We start from the raw sequence: 14,778 nt of genomic DNA on the forward strand, positions 1-14,778 counted from the left end.
AACCCTAGCATGGAAAATAAGAATAGAAATCTCAAGAGTCTTCTCCACTTAAAATGAAATCTAACACCAAATTGTTTGACAAATTACAACATTGAACGAAAGCAGATAATTAGCAAATATCAACACATTAAAAAATGACTAGACCTTGTTGGATATTGGTGACACTGAGAACCAAATGAGTACTAATGAAACCTGTGAAAAGGGTCAGCTGATAAATCGTGTACTTGCTCGGCATGTCGGTCATCAATACACCCAGTCATTATGTTAGATACAAAGTCAAACCGAGCACCCCTTGATGCGCACTTTTTGATCTGGAGCAGCCTCTGTTGCCTTCCAATCCATTTGGCGTTAACGTTTGCGGCTTCTATCTCAAACCTCATTGACTCCAGCGCTCGTGCGTTTGATATAAAGAAGCTAGCCAAGTTAATATGTGACTTGTTGCCTCGGTAATTTCTTAGCACAATTTTCTTGAGGCTGATGTCAAGGGTACTAGTAAGGTTCTCGTATGTAAAGCAATCTTTCCTCGAATCTCTTGTTATCTGAAAAAGGCAAAGTGAACGTAGAAATAGCATAGTGTCGAATAGAACATTAATTAATATTGATGTCGTACAAGAGACAAAAGAATGCATATGCACACACTCTGGTAAGGAGAGTACGTAGGAGACTCACCTGGATGTACAACTTCTGCAAGTGGGGAAAGCACTGCAATAAGTTAATAACCGCATCTACGCAAAGTTTGATATCAAATAAGGCAAGAACCTTCACACTGCTCACCACCCCTCCTGACATGCTAACAATGGTTGATCCCTGAGTTAAGCATGCAAGAATTAACACATCATGATTTATGATATAGGCAAAAAAGGGTTAAATTTGGATCCCTCGTGAAGGTGAAAGTGACCGAGGATGCATGATACATGTATGTACCTGAAAAACCATGCAATGGAAGATGAGAAAAAAAAAAATGTACCTTAAAAACCGTGGCCCCGAACTGAAGCTTGGGAAAGCCATCAAGGAGGTTCCCAAAAATAGCCAATCTTGGTGCAGACATTACCGAGATGCTAATTTCAATTCCTCCAAAATATAGTAATCTTTCTAGACACGGGGCGTCCTCGATGATGAGCTGCTGTATAGAACCCCGATGAACATAATAACGGGGATGCACACCGATACTTCTGATGCTACTGGACGCGATACGCAGCCGAGGAAAACCGCTGCTGTGAAGTAGCGCCAAGCTCTCCAGGACAGGGCAGCCGGCGAGGAAGGCGTGCAGACAGCTCTCCGGGATGCTGACTTGGGAAAAGGTGAGCTGCTTGAGAAGCGGCAATTGGAGTTGGAGCGTGCTGGCATCGTCGTTTCCACCTGGGATTGTGAAACTGCAGCCAAAGAAGCGGGCGACGCAGAGGGTGGACGAGAAGCGGTGTACTACTGATGGTGACGGCAGTGGCAGACTGTCAATGGCGGGTGACCGGAGCCAGACATCCAGGGTCGCCGTGGTGGGATAATCCATGCTGTAGCGGCGAGGCATGGCGAAACGGCGGCCAGGGCCAGGGTGCGCGGAGAGGACGCGAGAGAGATCGCTGGCGAGGATGCCAACGAAGTCGCTCTGGAGGTCGAGGTTGAGAGGAGCGGAGCGCCACAGGTGGCGCCAGCGGGAGGAGAGCAGCTGCGTACGGGCGCCGTCTTTGGTGGGGAGAAGGGACACGATGTCAGCGAGGACGCCATCGGGGAGGCTGCTGATCCGGTCGGCGAGGAGATCTTCCTCTTCCAGCCTCCGCTTCTTGGCTCTGGTGACCATCCCCATGGCAGGGATGGCGGCGCGGCGGCGGCTGGTGCTGGTGGAGTGAAGATCGGGAATTCGACGCGTGCAATGGCCTACGATCTCGGACGCCCGTATAGATAGATAGGGCTAAGGGCTGCGCATGCTGATTTTAGATTGTTCAGCTTCGTCACTCGTCAGTATAAAATGACAGTTCTTCAACTCATTCAGTTTCGTCAGAAAGGTATAGCCAGCGTTAAACAATGGGTTTCCAGTGACAAATTACGTTAATTTTCTTAGGCCTTGTTTACTTTCTAAAAAGTTTTGCAAAATTTTTCAGATTTCCTATCACATCGTATCTTTAGACGCATGCATGGAGTATTAAATATAGACAAAAATAAAAATTAATTGCACAGTTTGGTCGGAATTGACGAAACGAATCTTTTGGTCCTAGTTAGTCCATGATTGGACAATATTTGTCAAATACAAACGAAAGTGCTACAGTATTGATTTCCTAAAATTTTTTAGAACTAAACAAGGCATTATTCTTTCAGAAAGGTAGCCAGCTCTAGTACTGGCTGTAAGGCTTATCGAAGAAGTCAAGAAACTAGAACCCATGTTCTGTTGGAGTACTTAAGTGAATGACCACCCCCTGTGTGCTCCAAATTCGTGTAAGCTTTTCATAGGAAAACGAAGCCCAAAACCTTGTTGAATTTGGCATGTATCCTTGACACCCTTGTTACATATTGTAACTCAAATAAATTATATGATTATTTTTTTTGCGATAAAGTAAATTCTATGATCTTTGATGCACAAGCTGTACGAATTGAAGATACACTGATAGCAAAAGTGACACCAGACCAAATTCAGACCGCAACTTTTAGGGACCGGTAAAAAAAAGGTAATAAATAAATCTACCAATCCAGGGATTTGAAGTGCAAAAGAAATGTTTTTCATTGGTGGGAAGATGCTATACATTATTTCACCAGAATTGACCTAACCGGCAATGCACTATGTGGTTGCGTTGATATTTGCAAAGGGTGATTTAGATCCAGATAGGTCTTTGATGAAAAATTGGAGATGCCACGATTGGAAAGCTTTTTTAACAGTAATTAATTTATCGAGATCTATAACTTTTATTTTGATAATTTTTTCATACGAGGTCATTTTGAAAAACTCAAAAAAAATCAATTTCAATTTATTTCTACAGGCGGTTAGTGTCCGTTTCTTAAGAAAGCCGCCTGTAGAAATACATGATTTTTAGTGACGGTTTTGATAGGAAAACTGTCTATGCAAATCTATTTACACTGGCGGTTAATTTAAGAAAACCGTTAGTGAAAATGTGTTTCCACTGGCGGTTCTTGAGTTGGACCCGCCGATTTCTTTACACTGGCATTCTTTAATTGAAACCACATGTAACAAAATCGCCACCGCCAGCATAGAGCTTTTCTATACTAGTGATATACAAGGTAAAGCTAAAACTAGGACCTTGAGGATGGTGTTGTTAATCTCCTATTGGAATCTAGGCTGCCAATGTTGGTTGCATGGCCAATCTTGATCTTTGAGCATCTCTCACCCTGTATGCCAGTTTTCATCCACATGAGCAGCCTCTCTAGATGATGAGCGTCCACCATAGTGATCTCCACTTGGGCAGACAAGGTTACCTTCACGAGCCACATAATGCAGTTGATCAGCCGGACTCAAGCCCCTGTCTAATTTGTGGTGAGGGTGAGAACCTCCAGGATGGGGCTAGGGTCGATCAAGAAGTGGAGGTTGCATTCCTAGATGATGAACATGTTGAGGACATAGTGGTGCATAGTGGTGCACGCAGCATCCTTGGTGGGGACGTGCGACATAATATTTCGGAGCAGCACGTTGAGAGAATGCTGATGCGATCGACTCCATCAGCTAGAGGTAGCACGATGATGATAGAGGCGAGGGGCACAATAGTAGACATGGGTGTGTTGGGAATGGTGTTGTATGCATACCTGAGAAACATGGTCGTACCTTGCATCAGCAGGCCAGCTGGAGCCGCGGGTTCTGTTGCACGCTGCTCACTCTAATGCACGCGCTCGTGATAAATTGTTGCTCCTCCATGGTTGTTGTCACCGCCATGCTGAAGCGAAGTGGAGGAGGATGTGGGGTTGGGGTGGCACTGGAGTGGAGTGGAGGCGGCTGTGGATTCGATAGGAGTGGGAGTGAAGTGTCTAGGGTTATGCTTTTTAGGGCCAAATGTCTAAACCGACGGGTATAAGGCCCATCACGAAAGGCCATTTTTGTGCAATTCGTCTTTTATACTTGAATGTCTTGTTCGTGTTGAAGGAACTATTGTTCTGTCACTATCAGATGTATGAGATGAAAGATAAAGCAACCAAAAACATGGTTATGGAGGTAACTTGACATCTTTAAAGATGTAGTGGATGTGTCAACACATGTTTAGTATAAATCTATGTTAGTCCTAAGAATGCAAAGATGGACTTGAGCTAGGCTATAGCAAAAATGAAGGAATCAACACCTCAAGGAAGACCAAAGTGGACTACTAAAGACTATAGAAGATAAGCAAGAAGCTCAATAGATTAAGGAAAAGAAGCCTGGACAAATGGACATGAAGAGACAAATTTTCAATAGCACAGGAGAGGTGCACTAAAGAAATCTGGTGGCAAAAGATTTATCTAGAGGTTCCTTTTCAAAACTCCCAAACCTCACCAGTAGCTGCCACATTTGCCCTGGTGACCTATTTAGATAAATATGGTGCATTGCCTTAAGGGGCACCACACCAAAGAGTGTAAAAACCTTGTGCTAGGCCCTTCTCTCAAACAACTTTTCAAATGTGCTAATTCCAGATGTGTCCCAAAAGGACCACAAACACCTTAAGCACATGAGTTAGATTTTTCAAACATTTTCATAGCATTTTCACTTTCTTCCTCACCCTGTCACTTTGTCTAATACACATGCATATCACCAAGTGGCACTAGACAACCATAACCACTTTAGAGTTTTCCTCTTAAGTACAACTATCCATCCTAAACCCGATCATGCACTCTATTGCACATTGATCAACAAAAACAAAGTTCTACTCATATACCTTTACCTTTGGGCTTGCTCGTAACTCCATTTCTTTCTCTTCTCTCCAAGGTTGAGGACTTACATCATGGTTATGATAACTTTTACCATGCTCCTAGTCTTGCTCAACTCCTTGTGTAGACATAGCTCAATCATATCCATTGAAAACATTACTCTAGTAGTTGTCACTCAATTACCAAAACCAAACTAGGGCTTTCAAAGTTTATGACAAGCCTGCACTGATGTATCGAGAAGTCAACAACGAACTCACCCTCCTTGAACGAGATTGTCCAGAACTCCATGATCCATGATTACGCACTCGTCTAGACATGCTTCACATCCGAGCACTAGATCATTGTGACATCCTAGGCCTCATGCATTAGCTTCTTGGTACCCATGAACCACTAGCTCTTGAGAGATGCCACTGTCACCCAAAAACTCCAATGCCATCTGGTCATTTGTAAACTCTACATTGCCCTTCTCGATGATACCAAAGCCCTCTTGCTTGGAGCTTGACCTTTATTAGTAGCAACCATTTAGAGTAGTTGGATTTGAAAAGGATCAAGTAGTTCCCCCAAAACATCAATTTCACTGGTCTCACACTGGATGATGAGTTGTTGCTATCCTTGCCATCACAGGTTGCTACTTTTTCTTATCTAATGAGTCTTTTGGTGCTATTATTAGTGTCCACTTGATCGCTCGATCATGATTCCACCAGTAGTACCAAGAGATGATGGATTCCATAACTGGTGAGGCATACTACTAGTCAGAATTCACTAGAGAGATGGCATGACAAATCCATTAGCGAACTCGAAATCACATGCACAAACACAATGGAATGACACATGCGCACTCAATTGTGTGCTGCAAAACATGGTAACCTTTCTTGACTCAATGTCTAAAATAAATATCAACCATTACAACCAAAAGACTCAATCTCGATGAGCTGAGTTACATGCACCACAAGTCCTCGACACTTGCCATCCCAAGCATCAGAATCACAGTGCACTGGATGACTCTCAAGCGATTAAACACATGTTAGAGTTGCACACTGCTTGTTTAGACAACCAAGCACCTAACCAACTAGCAACTAACTGTTGATAACCACAAAAATTATTCAATAGTAGTTAATTCCAGGATCTGACAAACAAAAGGTTCGAATAACAATCCGGTGTCTAGGACATTTGGTTCGAGCAGACAACCTATTGCTCGGCCAATTCTTCGAAAATTATGCATGTTTCTAGCCTAGCAAGTCTTTGCAACCTTTGATGCACTTCATTAACTTTGCTTTCAGTGTTTGAATGATACTTGAATCTTAGCATTTTAAGCTTGACCGCCCAATCAAATAGTCGTTCAAAAATAGCAATTTCATGGTCAGTTCCATTGGTGTTAATGATTACTACTTCTTCAAGGTCCATAAGAGTGAGCTTCTCGGTCTTCCACTCGGTTGGTTGCTCACAAAGACAACCTGAGGGACAAAAATGTTGTACCTAAGAGCAAACTATTACTGTTAGATATATTTGCAAATATAATCAGGATGGAAATAATAAGTAAAATAAATATACAAATTTCTACATAGGTAGATATACCATCAATAAATTTCTATAATGAAAGTGCATATAGGCCCATAGTTAGCTTAGTGATTGAATAAAATAATTAAAGGTCTAATGAGTTTGATGAGTTTGTGAATAGGCCTCGCTATAAATGTTCATATGAAACTCACATCATATCTCAAATGAAGAAGCAAGAATATTTGATAAGCAAAAGGAGGAAGAGTATTGGATAGGTTTGGTCTTAGTAGTGCATTGCTTTGCATGATAAATGATTGATAATTGATTGGCATTGATCAAGTTTGAATAATGAGTCAAGAATGGACAAAGACAAAATCACTATGCATTGATATTGATCAAGTTGGAAGCATTAAGAATTAAATTATCAATAGGATGAATAAATCACAAGCCAATGTGCCAAAGTGGAAATATACATGGTCATATGCATATCAATGGTCTCATTGTCTTAGGAATGTGCTCAGATAACATTTGTTCCATCAAAAGGTAAGCAACAACCCATCAACTGTTGATGACAATAGAGCTATCTTTGTAATCAATTGCTCTCTCAAGAGCATCACCAAGCATCTCTCTATCATATTATAGTTAGTGATTCATTCCCTAGTGCATCAGCATTGGTATGGTTTTATTAGGGCGAGGAGAATCCATGACTGTCTTGCGAGCCTATCAATTTCTACACCTATGCCACCACTCTAAGATAGACATTGTAATCCTCAAACTTGATTTTCCGAAAGGTTTTGACAAACTAGAACACCAAGTGTGAGGATATAAACCCCTATACCCTCATGGCTCGACATGGGCCGCACCATTAGAGGTGGCCCGACCCACAAGATGAAGACGTGCAGCGCACAATGCTGGTCGGCGTGCACCACAAGGCTACAAGAAGATATTGTACCAAATATGATACTTTATTTGTAACTCTATCCCTTCATAGTATATAAAAAGGGGCAGGGGTCTCCTAGAGGACAGATCATACACATTACATCCCATATCATTAATACAATCAGATGCAAGACGTAGGTATTATGTCCTCACGGTGGCCGAACCTAGAGAAAATCCTTGTCTGTCTTGCGTCACCATCGAGTTCGTAGTTTGTGCACTTGTCTGTCGATAATCTACTACCTTGGGCATACCTCTAGATAGACTGCCGACCATATTTTATCGACAGTGGCATGCCAGATAGAGGGTGTGCGTACAGCTTCCCAAGCAAATTAGATGGTCATCATCCATGATTTCATGGCCGTGGCGGACGACCTCACGTTTGCCATCGACCAGATCACCTGGACCATCGGCTTCAACAGCTTCACTATCACGACCATGGAGGAGGTGCAGATCTGATTTGCGTCAATCACTTCTTCACCAATGTCGGCTGTGGCTCCAACCATGCTGGCTACGGCTCCGACCACTCCAGCAATATCTTCTACCACGCCGACAACACGTCACCCGCTTCTCTGCTACAAAGGGAGGCAGATCAATGACACCGACTTGCTCAGGCTATCGACCAAGTTGTTTAGTCTACTTGCTCTGACCACCTACCGCGTCATAATAATAATCACTATGAGAAATGGCGCTATGACAACCGCGACCACCGTCATGCCAACACGTCGGAAAGCTCAAAGACTAGACAATTTTGTCACCACGACCAGATTTCTATCTAAAGATAAGTGCACTTCTATTATTTTATTTATTTTTGGCATAATATTCTTCATAATGTCCTTGACATCATTATCCTTCAAACAACTTTTTGATTAGTCATCTAGTTTTTTCTCCTACACAAGTTTTCTAGAGCCAGCATTGTCTTCGACTCCTCCCACACGTGCACGAGATCCGCCCTTTGCGTTCCGAGTGCTCAGCGCCTCATGCTCCAGATTATTGGTCAGACCAGAGCTAGTGTAAGCTCTAGGATGAATTAACTACTCATGCTAATTTTAATATAACAAAAAAGCTAAAAACTTATGTCAGTGCTGATTTTTTTTCTCTAGAGTTTATTTATACGTTATGTACTACCTATTCTCTATATTTATTTTTTAGGAGCTTGGCCCAGTCAACAAGCTACACTCGGGGACTCATCGACCATTCCCTACGCTATGCTCGAGGAATGCTGTGATCATTGAATATGTTTACGTTCCCAACCATGCTCGGGGACTCGTCGACCAGTCCCTATGCTATGCTCGGGGGCTATGCCAACCATCGAGCACGTTTACATTCCCAACCATTATCAATCACTCCCTATGCTGTGCTCGAGGATTGCTCCGATCACTCTTTGATCACAACTTGGAGACTGCTCTCCTCGGTTACATATGAATTAGACTCATATACACTGAGAGGTGATTTTCATTTTTAGACCTTGCTACAAGGCTCATACTTCGCTTTCCAGCAAGCCTAGGGACTACATCGGTATGGTACGCCTAGCAATGCATCTCAGTATCAGAATTTCTACGTGGACTTTGCTTTTTGGACCCTAACACCACGTGTCTACGTCACCTACTACCAGGCTCGGGGACTAAATGGGCACACTTTACCTTACGGTGAATATGCTTGCTTTTTTCAAAACCTACACTTTTTAGAAAAGTAAAATGAGCACACTTCATCAGAAAAAGAATTTTTTTTCTCAAGAGCACAGTGTATTATTCGAACAACCTGCTTCTTCAGTGTCAATGGTGGTCGACTGTCTTCCGAGCTGGCTGAAATACTACCGCTACTACTCGGGCAACTTTCCTACAGACGTCAAGCCCCACTGGTCGAAGAAGCTCAAGATGGCGTGTCACATCACAATACATGAAGCTACAACACAAAGGTTTCCCTTCCAAGTGTATTAGTTGGATTCAAAGCATCCTAGAGTCTGGGACCTCCTCCATCCTCCTCAATGGTTTATCTAGTTCTACCTTCCCATGTAAAAGGGGTGTCATGTAAGGATATCCCATATCTCCTCTTCTCTTTGTCTTTGTAGCTGTAGGCTTAGTACCTCCCCCTTGGGGCGGTCAGAGTTTGAGTCCTAAGGGGTCACACTTTATATGAGGCTTCAGATGTAGAGACCAAATGGGCAAAAAACCTCCCTCGTCTGTCTCACATCCAAAGCATAGGTCTATGCCTAGCTCATCTCACGGGGCTATGGTGCCACTATGTATCAGTGGGTAGGGGTTCAAGGGATTTCTTGATCTACATGAGAAGATCTTCTTCTTAAGATGGAATACCTAGGGGTTGTCTAGCCACCGCGGATCAAGTTTTTTTTGTCCTTGTAGCTGACCTTCCCCAAAGCATAATTAATAAAGCTACACAAATGGTCCTTCTCAAACACCCCCTAGGAAATCATTTTGGAGGTGACTTTCTAATCATCCAATATGCATATGACAACCTTCTCATTCTCCCAGCTAATGGCAGACGTTCAGTCTCAAATGCCTTCTAAGATCCTTCTCTTACTTATCTCATCTCCATGTCTACTTCAAAAAGTCCTTTTAGTACCCATTAATCTATGAGTTGAGAAATTCCCACACCTTGCTAGAACTTTTGGGTGTTCCACTAGATGCATGTCCTTAACTGAATTAGGTGTGCCCCTTGGGGCTTCTAGGCCTTTTTAGAATTTCAATCCACTCCTAAGCAAAATTGAGAATTGATTAATGGGTATGAGTTGGTTCTTATCCTACCATGATAGACTAATAATCTTAGTAAATTTAGTCTTCTCTTCTATGTCCATCTTCTATATTTGCACACTCAAGCTACCTCCTATGGTCATATCATAGATCAAATTGAAAACTATATAAAACATGCACTATGGAGTGGTGTTGAAATTCATCAAGCAAGATCATGCTCGGGAGGCAGCCTATAGAGCCAAGGAGGATGGGGCCAAGGTTGGGGATCATTTGTCTGACATATGGAAACAATGCCCTCCTCCTAAAGTTTTTAGACAAGTTCTACAATTAGGCCATATCTTGGGTCACCCTCACTTACTATATTTTTCAAACAATACTCCTCCCCATGCCAAGAATCCCTCAGGTTCTTTCTTCTTTCTAGTGGAAATATGTTCTTAAATTGAAGAATGATTTCTTTAATATAGCACGCTACTCAGTGAACAAAGGATACTATGCTTTTCAAGGAAGACCTTTGGCACACAAACGTTATCTACCCTCAGCTTCTCTCTTTTGCCAAGAAACCTAATTGCAGCTTCAAGTTCTACATGGAACAACCAAATTCTGCTCTCTTCAATTTCCTCATTTCTCCTCAAGCTTGCGAGCAACTGAATGAATGGACCTTCTGGAGAATCTACACATAGATGAAGAGGTCAAACATAGTTGGGGCTACATTTAGGGGCCAAGCCCTTTCACTCCAAGTAAAGCTTACAATGTTTTCAGGTAACCAATAAAACCTCTTGGCAATGTTTTCAGGTCGGCTGGTCGAACATGGTCGACCTGGACCGACCAGACGATTAATCGTGATTAGTCGTCGACCAGATCGATTAATTGACCCTAGTTGTCCATGTATATAAGGACATATACCTATATATACCTCTCTCTATATACTATATTATACACAATAAATGAAGCATCAAGACTGCATTAGTGTTTAGCTGGTGACTTATTTGTGGGAGTTGTTTTCCTCTCTTTTCTGCACTGTAAAGAGGTCCGTATTCATGTCTCAAACTCTATTTCTTTGCTGACTTGCTGCTGGAAGCCTGAAATGTCATAATTAGCAAGCAGTAACACTAATGCAGTCTTGATCTTGACACACCTTAATAGCAGCACTGCTGCAATAGCAAATAACTAATATTTAGCAGACCATAGAAGCCAGCATATTACATAACCAAAGTCCATGTCCTTGTTAAATAGGCCCAAAAATAAAGTAACCAAACTAGTCGTCTATGTCCTGGTCAGACGACTAATCGTGATTAGTCATCGGCTAATCGGATGACCAACTTTCTAGTCGAGCTGGTCGAGTCAGACCTCCTAATCGAACAATTGGGACCGACCAGGATGATTTTTTTCTCGAGCGGGCAAATATAGCCCGTTTTTTCATTAAGAGGAAAAGGAATGGCCATACGGCCTAACACATGATGATGATAAGCAAATGCAATGTTGCTTGTAACTTCCTAGAAACTAATTAAGCAAACAAATAGAGCTTTACCTCCAAGCTTGGTGTCTCATGAAACTGAAATGTCAAACTTTGTATACTGGTACACATCCTGAGCAGATGGAAACAAGAAGCTCCGAAAGCATGTCTTCGGTTGAATACTCGTAGTTTCAATGACATAATTTTAGGGAGCATTGTTATGTCTTCCATCACATATTGTAAGTCATGTGCCAAGTCCTATCAATCCATAAGAAATTACCAGAAAAATTAGAGCTCATATGTAAAGTCAAGGTAAGAAAAAGAAAAGAGGAATCCAATTTTCAAATAACTGATAGCCACACACAAATGGATCTTATAACCTGACACTTCCTATATGCAAAATTAGCAATTGCACATCTAGACTGAATATATGCTCAACCTCTATATAGACATGGTTTAGTGTGAAGTCACTTACCAGATGCAAAATATTGATACTAATAATACATATTGTTCGAGTACATACAAATCATAATTGCTCAAGTTTTAACCACTAAAATAGTTCATGTTCCCTTGAAGTTTACACCACCATTGAGATGTATGAAACACTAAATAAGTATAGCATACTAGTTTATCAAAATGAAACTATGTGTATTCCCCTCAAGCATGACAATTTCAAAATAGTACCACTATCATGACAATTCTTTCTAGCCCCAAATGTTGCAATTTAGTAATTTCAAAACATCTAGCTCCTTACTCAACTAGAAGAATTGTTTGTGCTAGAGAGTGAACACAACATAAGTCATTTTAATGTTTTGAAATAATGTCTATACCATGTAGCCCTTTTAAAAGACATATATTTTAAAAGAACTCCAATACTCCATTGACTCACCTTTTGAAAAACAAGCTTGAGAGTAAGTTTTTTGATGACCTGAAATCGTTGTAGCAGCCTTAGGCAGTTGTGATTCAGTTGATTGTTTTGTTGCAAGTATACATATAGATAGCTGCTCAGCTGTTGTAGTTGTTCCACATTGCCAAAATGCACATATTGTGGATCATACCTATCATCCCAACCTAGGGACACAAGCTGTGGCGCTGTGATGTGAACAATTGGATCATTATCATTACCCTGGGCAGCATCGTCAGCACCACCGTCGCCAACCGCAGCAACATCCGCATCAGCGTCACCACCACCGCCACCGTCATTCTCATAATCTTCCTGAGAATAATAGCTTTCAAGGCAAAAACCCATGGCTAACCTCTTTAGAGCAGGGGTCTCTACTGTGAGCCGCCGGAAGCCAATAAGGTGAGCCAGATGGATCCGATGGAGAGACTCGGAGCGGATGATGAGCCCATCACCTGTGCCGCGGCACACCTGGACACCAAGCCTTCGTAAGCTAGGGCAGCGAGGTGAGGAGACCACATCGCCGACCTGACAGGGGCCTTGGAATAAGACTCGAAAGAAGAAGAGCTCGGTGAGCCGGGTGAAGGTGCCATCGGATGGCAGCGCGAGCTCCAGGAACCCTAGGTCGAGCTCAATCCCTCTGGCCTTGGTGAAGCAGGGCAGCTGGACGACGCCCCTCTCCTGCTCCTGCTCCTCCGCCTCGCCCTCGACGTCATAGTTGACGAAGACGAGGTCCCCGGTCACGCGGCGTGCGGCGGCGGGCAGCCAGGCCGCCGCGGATTCGGGGTCGGCGCCTTCAGTCGTGACGGACATGAAGCGCAGCTCCGGAGCCTCTGGACCGGGGACGGGGACGTCGATCAGCTCGCGGATCCGGACCAAGTCGGGGGCGTTGTCGAAGCGGAGCTCCGGGAGGAGCTTCCACACGGGCCGCCAGCGGTGCGAGAGGACGCTGGTCCGCACGGCCTCGGCGGTGGTGTCTAGGCGGAGGAGGATGAGCACCAGCAGATCGTCGGGGAGCGCGCTGATCCAGTCCTCACCGGTGTAGGCATCGGCGGCGGCGGCGGAGGAGCATAGCTTCTTTGCAACGGCGGCGCCGCTCTGCTGCGCCATGGAGAGGAGCGTGGCGATTTTTGGGATTTTGGGCGGCCGATCGAGGCGAACGCGAAACTGCTCTGCCGCAATTCTGAGCGCAAAAGAAAAAGGAGTGAGGAGATAATGGGCCGTCGATCAAATCTGAACGGCCCAAATACGAAGACGACGGCCCATGAGCGAATTTTGCATTGGGTTCGAGACTGGAAGAGATGGTGTTAGAGTTCTTTTTTAGTGGGCCTCTACGGTTCGTGCACGTTGCACAACTGAATTATTTTAAGCCACAACAAATTTGATGCCACATAACGTAGGTTTTAGTTACTAGCAAAATACTTGCGTTTATGTTCAAAAAAAAACTTGCATTGTAACGAGAGAAAAAAAACCTTATCAAACATTTATAAAAACGAAGACGTGGAATGCTATATTTCTATATATGAAACTTATAGAGTAATTTAGTTTATGATGACTTTGTCCTACTTAAGCCAATGTTGACATTCAAAAATTAGATGTGGCATTGAGAGTGGTTGTTTCATTCAAATTTTATTTTATTTTATTTGATGTGGCATTCTTGAAAACAACGCTATGAAATCCTCCACTAGAGGGTATACTAGATGTACAACATGTACATCAGATATGAAACTTCATGTGTAGATCCTCAAAAGTCATCATGGATTTCTACTTTGTACATATTGGGGATTCAAGCTCTACGGATTTTAACCTTTCTATACAGGGGGCATCCTGGATGAAGAGCTGTTGTAACCCGATGCCAGAACACATGCTGATGCGTCTAAGGCTCTAAGCTTGGGGGACACAATTTCGACACGGGAGCAGCCAATTCTACCATCTAGCAACAAACTCTGCAGGACAGGGCAGGCAGCGAGCAAGAGACCTAGAACTTGAACTAAATTCCACCCCAATCCACTCCAACACATGTGGATTGAGGTGAATCCGACAACATCCAAACAAGGCCTTAGGCTTAGCTGCTCTAGAACACCGGCAAGTGCAACCCGATGGTGCTGCCATTGTCTCCATCTGGGAAACCGAAAGCCGCCAAAGCTGGCAACACGAATGGTTGACGAGAAGTGGTACACTGATGCAGGTAGAGACGGCGGCGACAAAATAAGGATGGCTGGCATGGTGGAAGTCAAGCTCCTACAGTCCTACAGTCCTGGCGTGGTAGAGACGGGGCATGTCCAAGGTGCTTGCGTTGGGCATGTCTATATAGCCGAAGTAGTTCTTGGGGTCCGAGAAGCGGTGGGTGCGGGGCCTGGGCGTGCAGAGAGGATACGTGAGATATCGCTGGCGGGGCAGCGACGCTGCAGTGGCCATGCGCTCCGAGGTCAAGGTCGAGAGAAGAG

The 14,778-nt window shown here is 43.5% G+C and overlaps 2 protein-coding genes across 2 annotated transcripts; both read right to left on the bottom strand.

Moving 5' to 3' along the window:
• Positions 277-1,801, bottom strand: LOC8059872 (putative F-box/LRR-repeat protein At3g18150). The gene is made up of 4 exons (XM_021452546.1): positions 968-1,801; positions 670-807; positions 462-539; positions 277-330 (listed from the first exon to the last, which is right to left on the bottom strand). The coding sequence occupies exons 1-4, from the start codon at positions 1,799-1,801 to the stop codon at positions 277-279; spliced, it is 1,104 nt and encodes a 367-aa protein (XP_021308221.1).
• LOC8059873 lies at positions 5,736-14,749 on the bottom strand. The gene is made up of 4 exons (XM_021452548.1): positions 14,577-14,749; positions 12,320-13,514; positions 11,506-11,688; positions 5,736-6,309 (listed from the first exon to the last, which is right to left on the bottom strand). Exons 1-4 carry the CDS (start codon positions 14,747-14,749, stop codon positions 6,022-6,024), a joined length of 1,839 nt encoding a protein of 612 aa, XP_021308223.1. The 3' UTR covers positions 5,736-6,021.

The sequence above is a fragment of the Sorghum bicolor genome, chromosome 2, assembly GCF_000003195.3.
Source record: "Sorghum bicolor cultivar BTx623 chromosome 2, Sorghum_bicolor_NCBIv3, whole genome shotgun sequence".
Taxonomy (NCBI): domain Eukaryota; kingdom Viridiplantae; phylum Streptophyta; class Magnoliopsida; order Poales; family Poaceae; genus Sorghum; species Sorghum bicolor.

Coding starts and splice junctions, on each gene's coding strand:
- LOC8059873 (XM_021452548.1), bottom strand. CDS start 14,749: ATGGCCACTGCAGCGTCGCTGCCCCGCCAGCGATATCTCACGTATCCT. Junction 13,515..14,576: donor CACGCCAGGACTGTAGGACT/GTAGGAGCTTGA, acceptor TTTTGCGCTCAG/AATTGCGGCAGAGCAGTTTC. Junction 11,689..12,319: donor TCAAGCTTGTTTTTCAAAAG/GTGAGTCAATGG, acceptor ATGGATTGATAG/GACTTGGCACATGACTTACA.
- LOC8059872 (XM_021452546.1), bottom strand. CDS start 1,801: ATGGGGATGGTCACCAGAGCCAAGAAGCGGAGGCTGGAAGAGGAAGAT. Junction 808..967: donor TCGGGGCCACGGTTTTTAAG/GTACATTTTTTT, acceptor TGCTTAACTCAG/GGATCAACCATTGTTAGCAT. Junction 540..669: donor TGCAGAAGTTGTACATCCAG/GTGAGTCTCCTA, acceptor TGCCTTTTTCAG/ATAACAAGAGATTCGAGGAA.